The sequence below is a fragment of the Mauremys mutica genome, chromosome 11 (genome assembly GCF_020497125.1).
Source record: "Mauremys mutica isolate MM-2020 ecotype Southern chromosome 11, ASM2049712v1, whole genome shotgun sequence".
Taxonomy (NCBI): domain Eukaryota; kingdom Metazoa; phylum Chordata; order Testudines; family Geoemydidae; genus Mauremys; species Mauremys mutica.
This window is the reverse complement of record NC_059082.1, coordinates 18860879-18879913: the sequence shown is the minus strand read 5'-3', so window position 1 is coordinate 18879913 and position 19035 is coordinate 18860879. Positions and strand designations below refer to the sequence as shown.

General features: G+C 47.4%; 1 protein-coding gene across 4 annotated transcripts; it reads left to right on the top strand.

The window, feature by feature from the left end:
- Positions 1-1809: 1809 nt before the first annotated feature.
- USP50 (ubiquitin specific peptidase 50) lies at positions 1810-18474 on the top strand. Of its 4 annotated transcripts, none has more exons than XM_044980496.1 (8): positions 1810-2057; positions 5306-5338; positions 6859-7059; positions 8398-8593; positions 10841-11047; positions 13291-13433; positions 15591-15723; positions 18225-18474. In XM_044980496.1, exons 1-8 carry the CDS (start codon positions 2005-2007, stop codon positions 18414-18416), a joined length of 1158 nt encoding a protein of 385 aa, XP_044836431.1. In that variant the 5' UTR covers positions 1810-2004; the 3' UTR covers positions 18417-18474. The 4 variants fall into 4 exon arrangements, with proteins under 4 accessions (XP_044836431.1, XP_044836432.1, XP_044836430.1 ...); XM_044980497.1 differs by having other exon boundaries at positions 8398-8605; positions 13315-13433; XM_044980495.1 differs by having other exon boundaries at positions 8398-8605.
- The last annotated feature ends 561 nt before the right edge of the window (positions 18475-19035 follow it).

Genomic DNA, 19035 nt, shown 5'->3' with positions numbered 1-19035 from the left:
AACTCTCATCAGAAGCTAATGAAGAGAGAGAGTACTACTTACTATTGGTAGATGATTTTAATACTGGATAAAGTTAGGAAGAAGATTAATAGTAATGCTCGCAAACTAAAAAGGACCCAGTAATTTGGAAGGCAGTTGAACGAAAGGAACTTCTTGTTTGGATGGACATTATTCTTCAGTGTGCCTTGTCTGAAGTCTTCCAGGGAAGTCCACAAGAGGCTATGGTTGTTGCTTCTTTCCAAGCTAGAGTGGAAAAGTTTTCCAGGGTATGCTATCAGGACATTCTGCACCATTTGTGTGAGATGAATCGGAAAGATGCTGATGCAAAGGTGTTTCAAGAAATCCACCTACTGCAAGCCAGGCCTACAAGGAATTTCCAGACGGTCTACACTTGTGCACAGACCCTGTGTGTCAAAAAATGCCAAGTGCAGATGATTGGTGCACAGTCCTATAGTGACTTGCACCTGGCTCTCCTCCTGGATCTGGAAACTGGGTATATATGAAATATCTGTATTTATTCTGTTACATATTTACTTACTATGGGGGAAAATATCCCCTTGATTTATGTCCTACTCAAAGTTCTTACATCTTATTACTATAAGAGAGATGTTGTGAAATTGGAAAGTTCTGCTTCCATTAAGGGAATAAGAGAGGAATGTTCTGCCTGTGATATAAGATTGCTGTTTACTGTCTATTGGGAAGAGCCTCATAACTCTGGGTATGTATCATCTCCAGGATGAAATCTACACATGGATAACTATAGAATGAATGAACGTTCTTCAGCTGCAGATCAGCTGAAGGGCTGGACAATGCCTGCAGTATTTCCATTATCCAAAGGAAAAGATGCCTCTCCATTCATTTACCTGCAGGCCTTTTGGCTTCTCATCCACATTGTTTGCATCAATGTTTGTCTTCTGTGTTCTCTGCAGCTGTCCCAGTCTTCTAGGAAAGGATCTCTAGGTGAGTTGACAAAATCTCTGCTTTGGGGGGATGAATGCATTTTACTTCAGTCAACCCTCCGTTTTTGCACATTTGAACAGAACAGTTTTTACAGATGAAGGAAGTCAATGTTAGTTTGTCTTTTTGAAATATTTTTTAAAAAGTGTGTGTAAATAAAGTGTGAATGCACGTGAGAATGTGCGTGTTTATTTATAACTACATATATCTATTAACGAAGATGGCTTAACTTGCAAAATTTGGATCTAGATTTCCAACATCTGCAGGTTTTGGTTCTGCCCATTAGAAAATTACAGATCATTTACACAATTCATATCTCCATTGAATTTTGAACATCCCAAAGTTTAGTGTGTCTGTCTCTCTTTGTGGTTTACTTGGAGGAGGAGGCTCGCCAGACTCTTTAGCCAGGTTCTTGAATGTTAACCACGTCCTGCCGGATGTACTATGTTAATGTTTTATTGTGACTTGAATAAACAGTTTTAAAAATGAGTTATTTTTTCTTAACCCTCAGAGATGCTCTAAAATGGTGTTTGAAAACCCAGCTCTGTTTTTCCTCCTACTTACAAAAACCAGCACAATTCTTCAATCAGAAGGGGGAAAAGTTTGGGCTAATAAACCAGGGCTGGGTCTTACATACATTAAAGCCAAGGGGAGTTTTACTATTCATCTCTGTGGGAACAAGATTGAGAGAGACACAGACACAGACACACACGCAGCTATGAACTGGAAGATACATGTGAACAATCATGCAATATAGTCAATTTTCTGACCTTAACTAGAACTCATGGGAACTCAGCAGCATCACATAGCAACAAGGTAGAATGTTCTCTTATGATGCCAGAAGAATCCAAACTGGAATTGTAGGGGAAGAACAATGAGAACTCTAGGGGAAGTACATACTTTTGGGCAATTGTGCTAGAAATGCTATGAAATAAGGGAATGACTGTATGAGAAGGGAAAGAAAAGAGGTGGTGAAATGAAGAGAAGAGGGTAAGAGGTAGCTTCCCAAAGCCAGTGGAAGTAACAAGCTCTTTTTCAAGCCAAGAGATGGCTTCCCAATCTACATCGACACCTGATGATTTCAATATATTTTATTCCCTGTGAGTCTGCATTTTATAACCTAATCTGTGAAGGAGGTGATGAATGGTCATTGAATAGAGTAGATGGAATTCACCTGAGCATGTTAAAAGGAGCTGGGGTGATGGGCAGAGCTGATTAGAAAATGGTAACAATTTTCTCACTTGTTGAATTTTTAAAAAATGTGAGAACAGTTTGAGAGTATTGGTGTCCTTGAGGAGGTTTTGGGGAAAAAACAAATGTATATGTGCAACATTGCTAAGGCAACAAGATAGAATACACATTCTATAGTATTAGAAATAAATATGTATGTAGGAAAGTGCAGTACGACCAGTCCCAGCTGGTGGTGGTTTTCCATCATATGTGGCTTCGAAGAGCAAGTGCATTACATAAAATGGAGTCAGTGCAAGACCCCACATTCTAGTATGTTACCATTTAATTATACATCAGTTAGTTACTCTACTGGCACTGGCTGGGAGGTAGGGACCAAGGGGATAGAGCTAACAGAACAAAAGCAAGGGAAACAAGCTCCCAAATGCCTTTTGTTGTTCCCCTCTATCTAGCCCTGCTAAAGTTGCACCATTCCCAAATGCAGAGGAGGCACCGGGGAGATGTGCTATCATTCTTGCAATTCTATGACCTTGCATAAGTCTCCATGCAGGCATCCTCAGAGAAAACAGATGGAGGATTGCCACAGTATTGTGGGCACTTTTGACTGTGAACCAGACTAATATGGAAGGGAAACCCTGAGCAATGCTGCTGCTGCTGCTGGACTTGTCTGTAGGAGTAACACAGAGCGTATCCTCGGGTAAAACGATAAGACTAACATTCATTTATTAACAAAAACAAAGCACTGGGCTCAGGCCTGGAAAATGCAGAGAATCGACAGAGGGTCCATAATGTGGAGCGAAGGGCCCTGCCACAGAGCAGGAGAGAGGTGAACCTGTCTGTTCTCCTGAAAAATGGTCTCTAGGAGCCTTGGAGGCAGATGTGGAAAAAGCATGCAGGATCCATTACAGGTGACAAAACAAACCAAGCCTGTGGGAAACACATTAGGCTCTCTATCCCTCAGGGCTAACCATACAAGGTGCTGCTGAGGTCTCCTGTGAGCTATTAAGCACCCACCACTACCATTAAAGTCAATGGGAATTGAGGGTGCTCAGCACCTTGCAGGGCTGGACATAAAGGTGAGCAAGGAGAATGATTGTCCCCCTCTGATATTAGCCCAACAAGACATCAATTGATGGCCCCATGTTAGCTCTCCATAGCATGGCATGTAGTAGCCTCCCTAGGATACCCTGTTTGCTATTAATGGTGAGGTTGCAATCTGCTTTCAGAGCTTGCTTGGGGTGGAGGGAGGGGGGCTGTTCAGGCTCTTTCTTGCTATTTGTTCCAACTCTTTGATTCAGAATCAGTTGTGTGAGTAGCCAGCGGGAGGTGAGAGCTGGGCCCAGCTAAGTGTATGGATCCGCCAAGGGCTACTTACTGCTAACTGGCTTGGAAGACTTTTCCCTGGTTAGCCAGCTGTGAAAATGTGAGACTTCACATCTAGCCCTCATTGGGGTGGGGTGGGGGGCACAGCACTAACCCCCTTCACCCCGTAGCATTTTTAATGATCTACTTTAAGATTATTCTGTCATCACCAAGGGTTGCGAGGCGTCTGGTTTTTGGCCATTAAAAGTCCAGTGGGCGGCACAGCAGGGACCCGGGACTAAGGCTTCCCGCCTGTCCTAGCGCCACACAGCTCCCGGAAGCAGCCGCCAGGTCCTTGCAGCCCCTAGGTGCATGGGGGGCCAGGGAGGCTCCATGCGCTGCCCCCGCCCCCAGTGCCAGCTAAGCAGTTCCCATTGGCTGGGAACCGTGACCAAAGGGAACTGAGGGGGCAGGGCCTGGAGACAGGAGGGCAGTGGGTGGAGCCTCACTGGCTGCCAATGCACCTGTGGGCTGCACTGCAGGGACCTAGCGGCCCCTTCCTGGGTGCCGCAGTAAGCACTGCCGGGATCCCGAAACCCTGACCCAGCCTAGAGTTCTCTCCTGCACCCAAACTCCCTCCTGGAGCCTGCACCCCCCCCAACATCCTAATCCCCTGCCCCAGCCCCCTTCTGCACTCCAAACCCCTCACCCCTGGCCCCACCCTGGAGCCCTCACCCCTCACACATACCCCAACCTCCTGCCGCAGCCCGGAGTCCCCTCCTGCACTGAAACTCCCTTCTGGAGACCGCATCCTCCACAACCCCCTGCCCCAGCCCTGAGCCTGCTCCCAAACCCCTCATCCCTGGCCCCACCCTAGAGCCCATACCCCCAGTTGGAGCCCGCAACCCCTCCTGCACTCTGAACCCCTGGGCCCCAGCCTGAGGCCCCTCCTGCACCCCAAACCATTCATCCCTGGGCCCCACCCCAGAGCCTGTATCCCCAGCCAGAGCCCTCACCACCCTGCACCCCTGTCCCAGCCCGTAGCCCTCTCCCACACTCTGAACCCCTAATTTCTGGCCCCACCTGGAGTCTGCACCCCCAGCCCAGAGCCCATACCCCACCTCCACACTCCAATCTCCTGTCCCAGTCCGGAGCCCTTTCCCACACCCCAAACCTCTCATCCCTGGCCTCACCCCAGAGCCCACACCCCCAGCCAGAGCCCTCACTCCCCTCCCACAACCCAACCCCCACGGTAAAAGTGAATGAGGGTGGGGGAGAGTGAGCGACGGAGGGATAGAGCAAGTGGGGGCGGGGCCTCATAGAAGGGGTGGGGCAGGGGCTCGGGGTGGGGAAGGGGCAGGGGTGTTCGGTTCGGTGTTATTAGAAAGTTGGCAACCCTAGTCACTATCTCAGTCTCCTTCATCTGCTGCATTCTCAACACCAGTTGCTGTGCTTGCTGTTGGTTTTATTGTGAAGAGTTGTAGAGTCTCCACCACTGGTGAGTTTTAAATCAAGATTGGATGTGTTTCCAAAAGATCTGCTGTAGGAATTATTCTGGGGAAGCTCAATGGCCTGTGTGATATAGGAGGCCAGACTAGATTAACACGCTGGTCCCTTCTGGCCTCATTATCTAGGACTTGAACCAGAAGGGCCTCAATTTCTCTCTGCAAGCAAATGGGCCACGTTTTTCTTTTCTGTGGAAGTACCCCTCAAATCAGACATTCTTGGCTCTAATGTGATTCTCCAGCATCTCCTCACCTCAATTATAGAACAGGCCAAACATGGGCCCTACATTTTTACAGGCTTTGACACCTGCAAGTATTTAATGCTGACCTGTGTTTCCTTACATCCGATCTAGGCACTTCCTATCGCGACCCTCACGCCCTCCCAGGTGGGTAATGTCTGAGAGCTTCTACTCTACCTTCTGTGTGACCTGACTGAGGTGCTCTAGTGAACGAGTCCTCCCATTTTGACTGTGTGGGAAGGGATGGAAATAAGATTTGGCTGCAGCATCCCACTGGCATTTGGCTGAGGAGGAGGGCCGGACTTCCCCACCTCTGCCGAACTGACACAAGTGCCGTATATGCCTAGCTGGGTTAAAATGGAAATAGCTGTAGTCCTGTTCCACCAACACTGATTTTTTAAACTCTGCCCTGGATGTTGTTAGGTCCCTGTCAGCACATCCCTCATTAATGATGGGTTTGCCCTCTCCACTCATGTTAGCCCTGATCAGCCATATCCAACCCAACCCACAGTGCTAGTTGTGCTCAGAGACTAGAGACACACGTGAAACTGGGCAGGGAACAGGGATAGAGACAAGTAATCAGAGGCAGGGAGGAACATGGACTGGGCACTGAATGTGGAAGTCAGGGGATAGGATGACCTGGTGGCAGAGATGTGGAGCAGATAGATGGTAGAGGCAAGCCCTGCTGCCACCCTCTATGCTGACATGGGCCCGATCCTGAAAGGTGCAATCAGTACTGTCCCGCGGGTGCTCGATCCCTCATCCAATAGGGCTTGTAATTCGTAACACTGGTGCCCCAACAAAGAAGTAACCAAAAAACAAAACAACAAAACACAAACCCTAAAATGCCCAATGCCAAGCTTCACGGGAATCATATGGGGAAATGTCTATCCACCTGCCAAAGGAGAGGGAAAAACTGATATGAACAAATTCTAGCAGGGTGCTACAAGCAGTGAGCTTGATCCTTCAAGTCTTCTGAAAACTCCTAGTAAAGTCAGTGGGAGCTCCAGGAGTAGAGGGCTTGCAAGGTTGAGAGTAATGGCAAGTAAAACAGATAATTGCAAACTAATTACACCTCTACCCCGATATAACATGAATTTGGATATAACGCGGTAAAGCAGTGCTCCGGGGGCGGGAGGTGGCTGCGCACTCCAGCGGATCAAAGCAAGTTCAATATAACGCGGTTTCACCTATAATGCGGTAAGATATTTTTGGCTCCCGAGGACAGCGTTATATCGGGGTAGAGGTGTATCTGAATCCCTTCCAAGCTGAGGTTGGGTCACTAACATCCCAATTTAACATTCCAAGAAGAGAGAGACAACTTAGGCGTAGGCTTGGTCCCCAACTTGTGTTAATTTTGCAGATATAACAATATGCACAACATTCAGTGCTGATCTGTCCAATACATTTGGTAGCAACTACTCTGACTTGCTCTGAATTTGTCAGTTTTATTTTGCTTGTGATCAGTGGACGTATGGTGCTGTTATTAGATTCAATAAACAAACCACAGTTATGACTATGAGTGAGTATTCTTACAAAAGAGACCTTGACACAGCAGGCAATGGCTTTCTTTGAAATAAGGACGATTTGAATGTGATAATAAAGAGACCGTTGCATTTTAGGTGACAAAAATACAATTTTGGATTTTGTTCTTGTTGGAAATGCAGCTCTGAAACTGTGCACCTGGAGCATTCGAAGGATTCTAGTGAGGAATCCAACGATGAGACAAGCCAACCATACCAAGGCCTCACTGGCCTGCGTAACTTGGGGAACACTTGCTACATGAATGCAGTTTTGCAGTGCCTCTGCAGTATATCCCCGTTGGTGGAGTATTTTCTCTCAGGGAAGTATGTAGCCGCCCTACACAAGTAAGTTGATTTATTTGCTCTCTGTTTTATTATTACTATTTGTATTGCAGTTGCTCATAGGAGCCCCAGTCATGGACCAGGACCCCATTGTGCCAGGCGCTGTACAAACACAATATTTAGGATGTATTTTTCTGTCTCAATATTTAAAGTTTTTCCAAAAGAAATGAAATTTCAATTGGAGCCTGGCATTAGAAAGCACAGAAATACTCATTGGTACAAGGAAACCAAAAGCAGCACACTTTGCTCTGACTTCCCGGGCCCCACACACCATCTCTGCTGCTTCCTCAACTTGCTTTTCTTAGCCAATGTTCACCTTCTGGCTTCTCTCTGAGTTCCCTCTTTTCTGTCCTATGTGGGCTTTTATACCACACTGGTTGCAGGCTCTGAGAGCCTTTCTGTGGTGCAGTAAGCAATGTGACTAATGTGTCACTCATTTGTTCTCTCATCCCCTCCACGGGGGTGAAGCATGTGCTGTGCATTGCGTTCTGTTTATTTATTTACTTACGTATTTATTGAAGGCAGTTGGTTTTGGTTGGTTGGTTTGGTATGAATATACGTGCTACTGCGGTCAAAGCAATGCAACTTACACTTGGAGCTTTGGAAGGTGGTGAGGTTTATAATAATTCTTAGTTCCTGGGGGAGTTCGTTCCACAGTCTTAGACTGGCCCCTGAGAAAGTTCTGTCTCCAGCACAAATGAGCTTTCCCTTCCTGTGGAGAGTTCTGTCGTGCCAAAAGAGTGAAGTTGTTGACCAGGTCTTGGTCCCAGAGCTTTAGACAATCTTTCAGATATCCTGGGGCCAGGCCATGGAGCACTGCGAAGATAAGGATTGAGACCTTGTAATTGATTCAATATTCTATGGCAAACTAGTGTAGAGAGCGGAGGGAAGGTCTGATGTGCTTGCTGTAGTCTGTGTTAATGAGGAGACTGGATGCAGCGTTCTGTACTAACTGGAGTTTCCTGAGTGCTGAACACTTCATGCCCAGGTATGTTGCATTGCTGTAGTCCAGCTGAGAAGGGACCAAGGCATGAATAACTGAGGTTAGGTCATTCACCAGCAAAGGATGGAGTCTCCTAGTGAACCAGATGATAGAAAGAATTATTCATGGATGCTGCTCAGTGAGAGCTTTGCATCAGCGAGGAATCCAAGAGTACTCCTAGACTACAGACTGAAATAGCCTATTGTGAGTGTGACCCTTCAACAAACAGAGTCTGCACTGTGGCTATGGCCTCCTCACAATGTTTCCTCTGCCCATTCAGCTTGGCTTTTGTGTTCACATTTTAAGCACAGCCACCACATCTTTGTACTCCAACTAAAGCCCCTTTTATGCTACTTCAGGGAAAATGGTGAGGTTGCTACAGCCTTTGCCTATTTGATGGCCGATATGTGGCTGGGAGAGTTTGAGTGCGTCTCACCAGAGGTGTTTCGTTCAGTCATCAGCGACTTATGCCCGGCTTTTACCAAGAAGACTCAGCAGGACGCCCAGGAGTTTCTGATTTATGTACTGAATGAATTACATGAGGCACTTAAGAAGGTAAGACTGCAGGTATGGCCTTCTGGGGCTGTGAAGTGTAAGTGCACATCTGTCTCCTCTCTGCAGTTCATTACTGCATAGCATGGAATACAATAATTGTCTCCTCTCTCCCTCCATACTGTACAAAATGGTGCTGTAAAATCATCATCCTCTCCAACTACTACACACAGTGCAACCTTTAACCCCTTCATTAGCTTCCTGTTACCGCATCCCATTCAAGCTCCGTAGCTACATCACCAAGGCCCTACCTAATCCCCCATCTACACCTCTGCTGTCATTTCCTCCTCCTCACCCTCTAGTCTCTCTATTCTTCCCTATCGTGCTTCCTCCCTATGCCAAGAATCTTGTCTGCCCAGATCCACCTCTGCTTCGTTCTTCCTTCAAATCCTTCCTTAAACCACTCTACCAGCAATAAGTCCCTCCAGCCTATCTGCTCTGAGCACTGTCCAGTGGTTTCTCATCTCTCTTTGGTTCTGTGCCCTTTGTGATGGGGGATATGGCTTATTGTGGATATATAAAGTGTGGCATAATAACAGGGCTCTATACATCATTTTAAATCATCATTAATACCAAATGCTAACTTATGTAGTCAATTGCCAGGCAATCTGATTTGTAAATGCACCAAGTGCTCTCACAGAAGTTATCTGTGTACCAAAGTTCTCCTTTAGAATGATTGTAGAGGGGAAATCAGATGGATTTTTCTTGCCCCATTTATAATTCCAGGTTAGACATCTCAGCACTGTGATTACTTAGCTCGGACAGCAAGTTAGAAGCTAGAAAGTCCATGGCGACATTAAGTGTTACTGCAGTTCCGGAAAACTTTGACAGTCTCTGGATTCTATCCCTGCTATGTGAGGCTTGGGCAGGGGCGTCAGTTCAGTTAGCTCATCCCTAGAGCTCCAGTTTAGAATTGGCACCTTCTTTGTTTGCTCTGGGGTTGAGAACCCTGAAGGTGGTGGAACAAGGGAGTGCTCCATGCTGGACCCTATTGTGAGAAGCAATAGAGAGTGGTTCCTTCATGCAGAGAAAATAAAAGAATATGCCTCCCAGGGAAGCACTATTGGAAGGAAGAGAGGGGCAGGGTGTTTGGCACATGAGACTGGGGAGGTGTTTGAAAGTCTTACAAAAGAAAACAATGTGTGGCTGTAGCTAAAGAGATCTTAACAAGGCCTTGACCCTGCAAAGACTTAGGCATTTGCTCAACTCTACGCAACATGAGTAGCCCTACTGATGTCAGTGGAGCTACTCAGGGTACGTCTATACTACCCGCCCGGGTCGGCGGGTAGCGTTCAACTTCTCGGAGTTCGATATATCGCGTCTCATCTAGACGCGATATATCGAACTCCGAACGCGCTCCCGTCGACTCCGGAACTCCACCACCACGAATGGCGGTGGCGGAGTCAACGGGGGAGCCGCGGACTTCGATCCCGCGGCATCTGGACGGGTGAGTAGTTCGAACTAAGGTAGTTCGAGTTCAGCTACGCTATTCGCGTAGCTGAACTTGTGTACCTTAGTTCGAACCCCCCGCCTAGTGTAGACCAGGCCTCAGTGTACAATGTTAAGTGCATGCTTACGACTTGGCCTAATAAAGGCTTCAAACAGCGATGGGCTGATGGCTGGAGGTGCTGATAAATGGAGCTGGTTGAACCATACCTTTCAAATAGTATTCATTACAAATATTCCCCCTTTCTTGATTAGCTCATCCTTTACAAACCAGTCCTCATTTCAGGAAGGTATTTTCTCATCTGTAAGTATTTGCTAGAAGTTCTGAAGAATAATTTTCTGTCGATAAGCTCTTCGCAAACTGTTGATCTCAACTGTTCATTATTTGTGTTGTGTGACTGATCTAGCTTCTGCTTCCTGAATGAATGACTGAAGATTTTTTTAAACATATGACTAATAAACTTCTGGTTTAGTTTTGCAGACAACTTCATGCTAAAACTCGTGAAAACATTGGAATTTGTTAACGGAATTCTCACAATTTAACTAATCTCGCTCCATGAGTCAGAGTGAACTCGACAGTGATCCTTTTATTCATGAATCACTATTCAACTAGGGCCCTACTTATAAATATGGAATACAATGTCTTATAAAGAAAGAGAATAGATAATGGATTATTATAAATAATCTGTTTTTACTGCCACCTGGGATCACGTGTGCTTCCTTGACAACCGGTACAAAGCATGTTTAGATGTGTTTGTAAGGGTTGGTGTCAGTAGTTTGTTTGGTTTTTTGTTTTTCTTACAGCCATTCAAAAGGAGATGCTATGGGAACACATCCACTTCTAGGGAAGATAGGGGAACCGGCAGTGAAACATCAATCATCACCCAGCTATTTGAGGGGCAGCTCAGTTATGACATTACATGCCTGGCGTGTCAAACCACCACCGATAAGAATGAGGTCTTTACAGTTCTCTCTCTTGCCATCCCTTCTGAGAGTGCCTGCTCGCTACAGGTAGGGTTTCTGAGCGCTCCTCCCAGCTTTTGGTGGTCTCTGTTCAGTATAGCGGTGGAAGGTTTATGTTAATAGACCATCTTACGGAAATATGTTCCCAGCACACGCCAGTTCCAGGGCATCATCTAAAAGGGATACATTCTTTTCAGTAGAGAATTTGGCCCTAGGGCTAGAGAAGATGCTAGATCAGACTTCCATTGTCCTTTTGGCTGTTAATAGTGTAGCTTGTGTTGTTTGGAAATGCCCCTGAATTGCTGTGGAGTGAGGGATGGTCAGAGACATGTCTCTTTTATTTTATATTGTATAGAAAGTAACTGTGAGGCATTTTCTTTCAAATTCTCACTTATCAAAATGCTTCCTTAGAGGAAAACACATTAAATTTTAGCTGCTTTGTATTCTAAGTGCACTCACAGAGCTGTACCTAGGCATTTTGGCACCCTAGCATATTTACGCTCCCTACTGGTTTTTTTAGATGATATGAGTTAGGATATTATAGAGCAGCGGTCCCCAACCTTTTCGTCTGGGCGTCGTTTTGAGAGGCGTCGCCGCCGGCCAGACAGAAGCTGCGCCCCCGCGGACAGATGAACATAGAAGCTGCTGCCGAATTGCCGCGGCTGCCGGAACGCGCGTGCCGCCCTATGGGCACACGGACTGCCCCCGCTGTCCGGCGGCAATTCGGTGCGCTGCTTGGGGGCAAAAACACAGGGACTGCCGCCCCTTGCAGATTGCTGCCTCAAGCACCTGCTTGGGATGCTGGTGCGTGGAGCCGGCCCTGGACAAGGCCTAAGTGTGGAGACAGAAGAAAGTCTAGGGCTGTGAAATCAGATTACGCTGCGCTTTAGTGTGAGACAATGCCAATGCCATGGTTATAGTGGCTAGATGGTCATATCAGCGAAGTGATGGCCCTGGTCTCACAGAGAAGGGAATCAGGACCAGACTAGCTGGGTCACAGCCCAGAATGCTACAAGCACAGGTCACAGCTGACATGTTTCTTCGCCGGTGCATCTCTCACCAGCAGCCCCACTCCAGATCTGCACCCAATGCACATTTCCCTATTGGTCTCTTCACCTGGGCCCTAAATGGTCTGTGTTTGTACCTGTCTGGGCAACTGAAAATTGTCCCTGGCCCAAAATTAGAGGCCTTTTAAAAGAAAGAGCCAAGGTGTGTTCAGCATCCTGGGCCAGTCTGCCCTGAAGGTGTCAATTCCCCGACGTGTGAGTGCAATTGCTGGCCAGTGAATGGAGCATTGTGACAAGTGGATCAGAGGGAGGCTCCTTATTCTGTTCTCTGTAATAAAGTCTGAATCAGGCTGGGCAGCAACAAGTCGGGGTCGGTCACTGTAACAGAAAAACAGCTAAAGGCAGGAGCAGGGCGTGTTTTACCCCTACTGAGTGTTGACTAAAAAGGCCGGTTTTACTTGGGCAGTGTTTACTTTCTTTGTTTCTCCTGTTGCTTCCCCCAACTGTAAATCACAAGCAGGCCAGGACTTCTTCATTTTCCTCTCTGAACACTTCCTCCTAAGCATGGAAGTCCCTTTGCCCCTCCCCCCCATGTTTTTGCAAACAGGGCAGGTGGCTCATCCCATTGGGGTAACTGTTACCCTTCTGCCCCTCTCTGTGCTGGGGTTTTGCTGCTTTGCCCTCTACCACCATCTGGCAGTGCCTCACCCCTGGCTCCTTGGTCCCACTCCTGTCCCTGCCTCCAGCTGTTTGACCTCCTTCCCCGCACAGTCAGTTTCCACTCCTTGCTCAGAGCCTGCCCATTGCCCCCCCCCCCAATTTGCCCCCTTTTAATCCCCAGTGAGGGCAGCAGTTTCAGCAGATGTGACTGAGCAATGAGCATGCTCAGCGGGAGCCAAGCAGCACTCGGCACCTTGCCCACCTGCTGCCCCACCAGGGTTCTAGTGCTGGGAGCCTGCTCTGTCAGGGGTCACTGGGCCTGCGATCCTGCAGAGAGGCGGGGCCCTGGGCTCCAACCAGATGCTGCTGGGCCCAATCCTGTGGTCAACCCCAGTTTTGCAGCCTTGGTGGCTCTGCCTCATGGCCGGCTGCCCCGCCCTAGTTATGGCCCTGTACACTCATAATGTCACAACCTCACTGAATCATGTACAAACAACACTGCGCACGTTGACTTCCGCAACAGGCTTATTGAGACACCCGCCCTAACCCAGCGTAGTGGTCAGAAATGCACCTCTTACACAGAGGCATGGTGTTTGTTTTACCAAACATGTTTTCCTTTCACAGGACTGTCTTGAATGTTTCTTTCAGCAAGACACACTGACCTGGAACAATCAAATTCACTGCTCCTTCTGTGGAACTAAGCAAGATGCTGCAGTAAAGGCCAACATAGGCAAGGCGCCAAAGATGGTTATTTTTCACTTAAAAAGGTACAGCCTGCATCTGGTAGGACAGCTACGGCTCCTCTGATTTACATGGGATGTGGGAAGGCCACTTGCATTCACAGGCAAGGAGAAATCAGTGCACGTAGTCTTTTTGCACATACAGTACCTGGATAGTTACAAAACAGGACAAGCATGCGAGTCAGACTTCTGATAAACCCAGAGAATGTGTTACTTTATCCAAGCCATCGAATTGCAATCGCAGTGCGTTTTTGTACTGCTTCTCCCTCTGCAATAGAGGCAATTCTGAAAGGGGAGGGGTTGGTCATAGAGGGGAAAGTGACAGAATTGTGGAATAAATGAAGATAGAAGGGTGTTTGTTGTAAAACTGGATCACACTAATAAATGGAATTTTACAGTACAGATGATGCTAGTCCTGATAGCTACTTACAGAGCTACTAACGACTGTGATGGACAAAAGTAGAGAATAGTGTTCTGTCACATCAACAGTGCGGGTAGGGCATTATTCCTCTACCCATCCCTTTACAAAGCGCAGAGATCTACAATTACGTTTGAGCCCAAGTTTTTAAAATGATGTGTTCTGTAGCCATTTTGCCCTCAACTGTGGAAGTATTATGCTATACAAGGCACATGGGATCTATTTTTGGGGGGGGGGGGAGGCAAATACGCTGCATTTATTGAAAATACAACAGTTAGCATATGCTTCTCTCTCTCTCTCTCCTGCCAGTTGATGTTTAAAGTTACCAGTCTGTTGTAGCTCAAGTCAATCTAATGGCCAGTTAGATTGAGCACGAATGAGGAGCTGGGCTCAGTCGGTCGCGATCCGATGCTCCGAGGCTTTGCAGGACTGAACCCAGAGTTCCATGGCTAAACACCCCAGCTTTATAGTTGTAAATTCCCATTTGAGTCCATGCATTTTGCAATGTCATCCTGTAATCATTAGTCCTTAAGTGGTGTTAATCTTAGGATTTTCTGCTGTTATCATTTGATGGTTATTGTCGGGCTTCCCATTGTTATCGTCTATTTGTTGTCTCGCCTTCGGAGGTGCCTGCCTCACCTCTGAGGTCATCAGTGCTGCTAACACGTTTAGCATCGGATACAATGGATGTTTTCTGATTGTCTCCTGGTTTTTCCAAGTCTCTCTCTTTTTCTTGACCATCTGGACATTTGTGATGGCTTTCACACCTTATCTTTCCCTGATGCATGCATTCCTCATTCACACAAACAGTCTCTTACAGAAACCTTCAAAGGTATACAGACAGCAGTATTTTATATTCAGCAGAATAAAAGGTAAAATAAGCCTTGCTAAATCTTATAACTAAAACAATTCACACTGGGGCTTCAGGCCCTCAACATTTCTTCTAATCTTCTTAACATAGATACAATACAAGATCCTGTCTCTTACTTACTAAAACCTTAAAACAAGGAAATGTATATTTAACTAGACTGCCTAATTTGTAATACATATAGGAAACCATAGTAGACATTATAACTTATCCTAAAACAAAAGGGTGACCATAATCAGTTGTTCTGGTCTGTCATTCCTTTCTGCTATTCAAAAAGGGTGACTGATGGGATAAAATCAAATCATACATTAATTCTCATAGTACAATTATAAAATCTTGCTCCTACAGACGTGGGTGAGGAAATCAAGGAATCTGCAAGTAGTTGGCTTACTTCAGTGCCCAGCACTTCTTGTTAAGTTTGATTATGGATCAATTATTTTTAAAAAGTGATCATTTCCTACTCTTTCCATGTATCCATCTTACTCCTTCTCGTTCTTCTCCCTAGCTCCTCAGCTAGTATTACTCTAGCATGGTTAGTGCTGCAATGGCCAGAATCACCTTTAGTGCTAAAGCTGGATTTAGCGTCCCCTGTTGAGCATGCATCTTGTGACACATTAACTGTGCACTCACTGGGGCCTTCCTTTCACTCCCAACACAAAGCAAGGACCAGCTTGTTCTTACTCCAAAATGTCACTTGCAGTCTGTTTATTTAATCTTTGTTTGGGGCAGTAATTTACAATTATTACTTAGCCTTAAGAGAGCACTTTTCATTTCAAAGAACTGCAGGCGGTAGCTATTTATTCCTCCCAGTGCCCATGTGAAGGTAAGCAAATGCAGCATTACAATACCTGAAAGCATTTGTAGTGGAAAATACTGTCTCAAAATGTTTTATTTTCAGGTTTGACTATCAAGGCAGCTACAAAAGGAAACTGGGGACTAACATCTACTATCCACTAAGCAACTTGGATCTTTCGCCTTATATTTATCCACTCTTTCGGAAGAATCCAAAATACAACTTGTGTGCTGTGGTGGTAAGTTGGATGCAAAGTTATATCCTAGCTTTATTGGTAATACTATGAATGTTTGTTTGAATGACATCAGTGATTGATCTTGGTGCTAAGCAAACAAGCAGGCAACAGTCATCTCTGCCTCAGCACCCAAAGTTTACAGATCAGGGGGAAAAAATGGTACAGATACAACCATCACTGACTTATACACAGCTGGCATTTCAGAGTTAGGAGATGTCTCCTCAACTAACCCATTACTGATAAAATTAACACATTTTTCATTAGCTAATGGAAGATGGCAGGGTACCTCAATTGAAATTACCTGGCTGTCAGGATTGAATTATAGTTACAGCAGGCCTGTACACAGATACAGTTTGACTATCAGGGCATCATGGAATGTAACATGCTAATCCTCATCCCTGTTATAACATGGCTTGGTCTTGTCTGTGTAGATTAGGGGTGGGCAAACTATGGCCCGCTGGCCGGATCTGGCCCCTCAGGGCTTTGGATCCAGCCCGCGGGATTGCTCCCCGGCACTGCGGGCCCAGGCGGGGGGCAGAGGGCTCCACGTGAGTTGCCCTTGCCTCCAAGCACTACCCCCCGCAGCTCCCATTGGCCAGGAATGGGGAACCCTGGCCAATGGGAGCTTCGCGGGAGGTACCTGGAGGTGTGGCAAGGGCAGCGCACACAGAGCCCTCCGCCCCCCCCCCTTCCCCAGGGGCTGCAGCGCTTCCTGGAGCAGCGCAGGGCCACGGCCAGGGCAGGTATGCAGGGAGCCTGTCCTGGTCCGCGCTGCTGCCACCCTGGAGCCCGAACCCCTCTTGCATCCCGCCCCCCAACTTCCTGCCCTAAGCCCCCTGCCTGCACCTCGCACCCCTCCTGCAGCCCAACTCCCTGAGCCCCCTGCCTGCACCTCGCACCCCTCCTGCACCCCAACTCCCTGCCCTGAGCCCCCTCATACACCCTGCACCCCTCCTGCAGCCCAACTCCCTGAGCCCCCTGCCTGCACCTCGCACCCCTCCTGCACCCCAACTCCCTGCCCTGAGCCCCCTCATACACCCTGCACCCCTCCTGCAGCCCAACTCCCTGAGCCCCCTCATACACCCTGCACCCCTCCTGCAGCCCAACTCCCTGAGCCCCCTGCCTGCACCTCGCACCCCTCCTGCACCCCTACACCCTGCACCCCTCCTGCAGCCCAACTCCCTGCCCTAAGCCCCCTGCCTGCACCTCACACTCCTCCTGCACCCGAACTCCCTGCCCTGAGCCCCCTCATACACCCTGCACCCCTCCTGCAGCCCAACTCCCTGAGCCCCCTCATACACCCTGCACCCCTCCTGCAGCCCAACTCCCTGCCCTAAGCCCCCTGCCTGCACCTCGCACCCCTCCTGCAGCCCAACTCCCTGCCCTGAGCCCCCTCATACATCCTGCACCCCTCCTGCAGCCCAACCCCCTGCCTGCACCTCGCACCCCAACCCCCTGCCGAGCTCCCTGCCACACTTCTCACCCCTCCTGCACCCCAGCTCCCTGCCTGCACCCTTGCCCTGAGCCCCCTGCTGTACCCCACACCTCTCCTGCACCCCAATCCCCTTCCCTGAACCCCTGCATACACCCCACATCCCTCCTCTGCCCCAATCCCTTGCCCTGAGCCCCTTTGTGCACATCACACCCCCTCCCAGACCCCGCAATCCCTCCTGCGCCTCAATCCCCTGCCCCAACCCTGCATACAATTTCCCCACCCAGATGTGGCCCTCAGCCCAAAAAGTTTGAAACCAGTTAAAGAGCAATTTGGGGTGGGCAGAGTGGTAACCGTGTTAGTCTGTATCAGCAAAAACAAGCCCACGAAAGCTTATGCCCAAATACATGTGTTAGTCTCTCAGGTGCCACAAGGACCCCTCGTTGTTTTTGCTCTTTAACTGTTATTGGTTTATAATTGTGTTACAGGTCTGTACAATGATTAACACAATTTGGTACTACTTGTACAGTGATATTTATTACTCGGGCAGGGTACTATTGTATTATTATGCAGTGCCCCACAGCGTGCCAATTCCTGTGTAGATAGACTCTGTGTCAAACCAATGAAATAATTAAAAACAGGGCAAACATTGACACTTGATGCAGGCTGTTTAGTGAATGCCCTTCATTCAAGGACCCTATTTCTGATTGAAAGTGCTTTCACCTGAAAGCTTCTAAACACAAGAACAGATGCTCCAGCCGTTGAGTGTGGGTGGCCAATGTGTGTTTTGCTGGGAGATGGATTGCCAGGTCAGAGCTGCTAGCTGGGCTGTAAATTTGATCCCCCAACGTGGGAAAAAAATGTAATTATTGTCCAGACAGCATTTATTAGCTCTTCCTGCCACAGAGCTCTACCTATTTCAAGTGTTTCTTTGGGGAAACTGGAATCTTATTTTTCCCCCATCATTTTAATAGCTGAGTGCAAATTAAAATGATCACCAGATTCCTGGCTTTGAGTCTTTGCTAAAATTGAAAGTGATCTCTCTCTCTCTCTCTCAACTTTGTTGTTGTAGAACCATTTTGGTTATCTGGATGGTGGCCATTATACGGCATTCTGCAAGCACACGTTTACCCAGAACTGGTACAGTTTCGATGACGCACAGGTCAGCGAGATTCCACAATCCTCAGTGCAGTCTGCTGCAGCTTATCTCCTATTCTACAGCTGTAAAGCCTTCTCTGTACCTACCAAAACCCATAAGTACTAGGAAAATGTCTCTGTGAGAACAGTCCAATTATTAGAATTCACTGACACTGGTGGCTAAGTCCCGTTTTGCCATTAAACTAGTGCATCTGCATTGCTTGACTGTCTATTGAGATCTTTCTGATTATGCTTAGGAATTGATTTCACGGGAGAAATCTGAAAGTTGACCTCTGCTGCACAACTTTCAGTGTAATAAGTGGAGTGTCCCTCTACAAAGCCCCTCACTTCCCTCTATTAAGTTATTTCTAAAAAGCCTCTCACTAATATTCTTAGCACCATTATTATTATTATTATGGTTTGCACTATGGCAGCACCCATTCTAAACATAGGGGAGATATGGAGCTTGCTTAGAGACCCTTCAATCTATATGGACAAGACAAATCAAATACATTATAGCTTCCTCCAGACAAGCTCTCTTCTCCACTCTCCAGGTGCCCCAGTCCACTTGCTCTGCCATAGCTTCCCCAATGTAGCCTCCTTCCACCCTGCCCACTCCACAGCATTAGGCGCAGGTTCAGTATGAAAGCCTATGGACAAAACAACAGCTGGTCGACAGTGCTGATATTAATGACAGCATTTAAAGGCAGGGAGCTCCCTTGAGGAAAGAGTTCACATGGGCTCAC

Excerpts from the sequence above, each read along its gene's own strand:
- USP50 (XM_044980495.1), top strand. The coding sequence starts at position 2,005 with ATGGCTTCCCAATCTACATCGACACCTGATGATTTCAATATATTTTAT. Across the intron at positions 5,339-6,858 it reads CGACCCTCACGCCCTCCCAG|CTCTGAAACTGTGCACCTGG; the intron begins GTGGGTAATGTC and ends TTGGAAATGCAG. Across the intron at positions 7,060-8,397 it reads TATGTAGCCGCCCTACACAA|GGAAAATGGTGAGGTTGCTA; the intron begins GTAAGTTGATTT and ends ATGCTACTTCAG.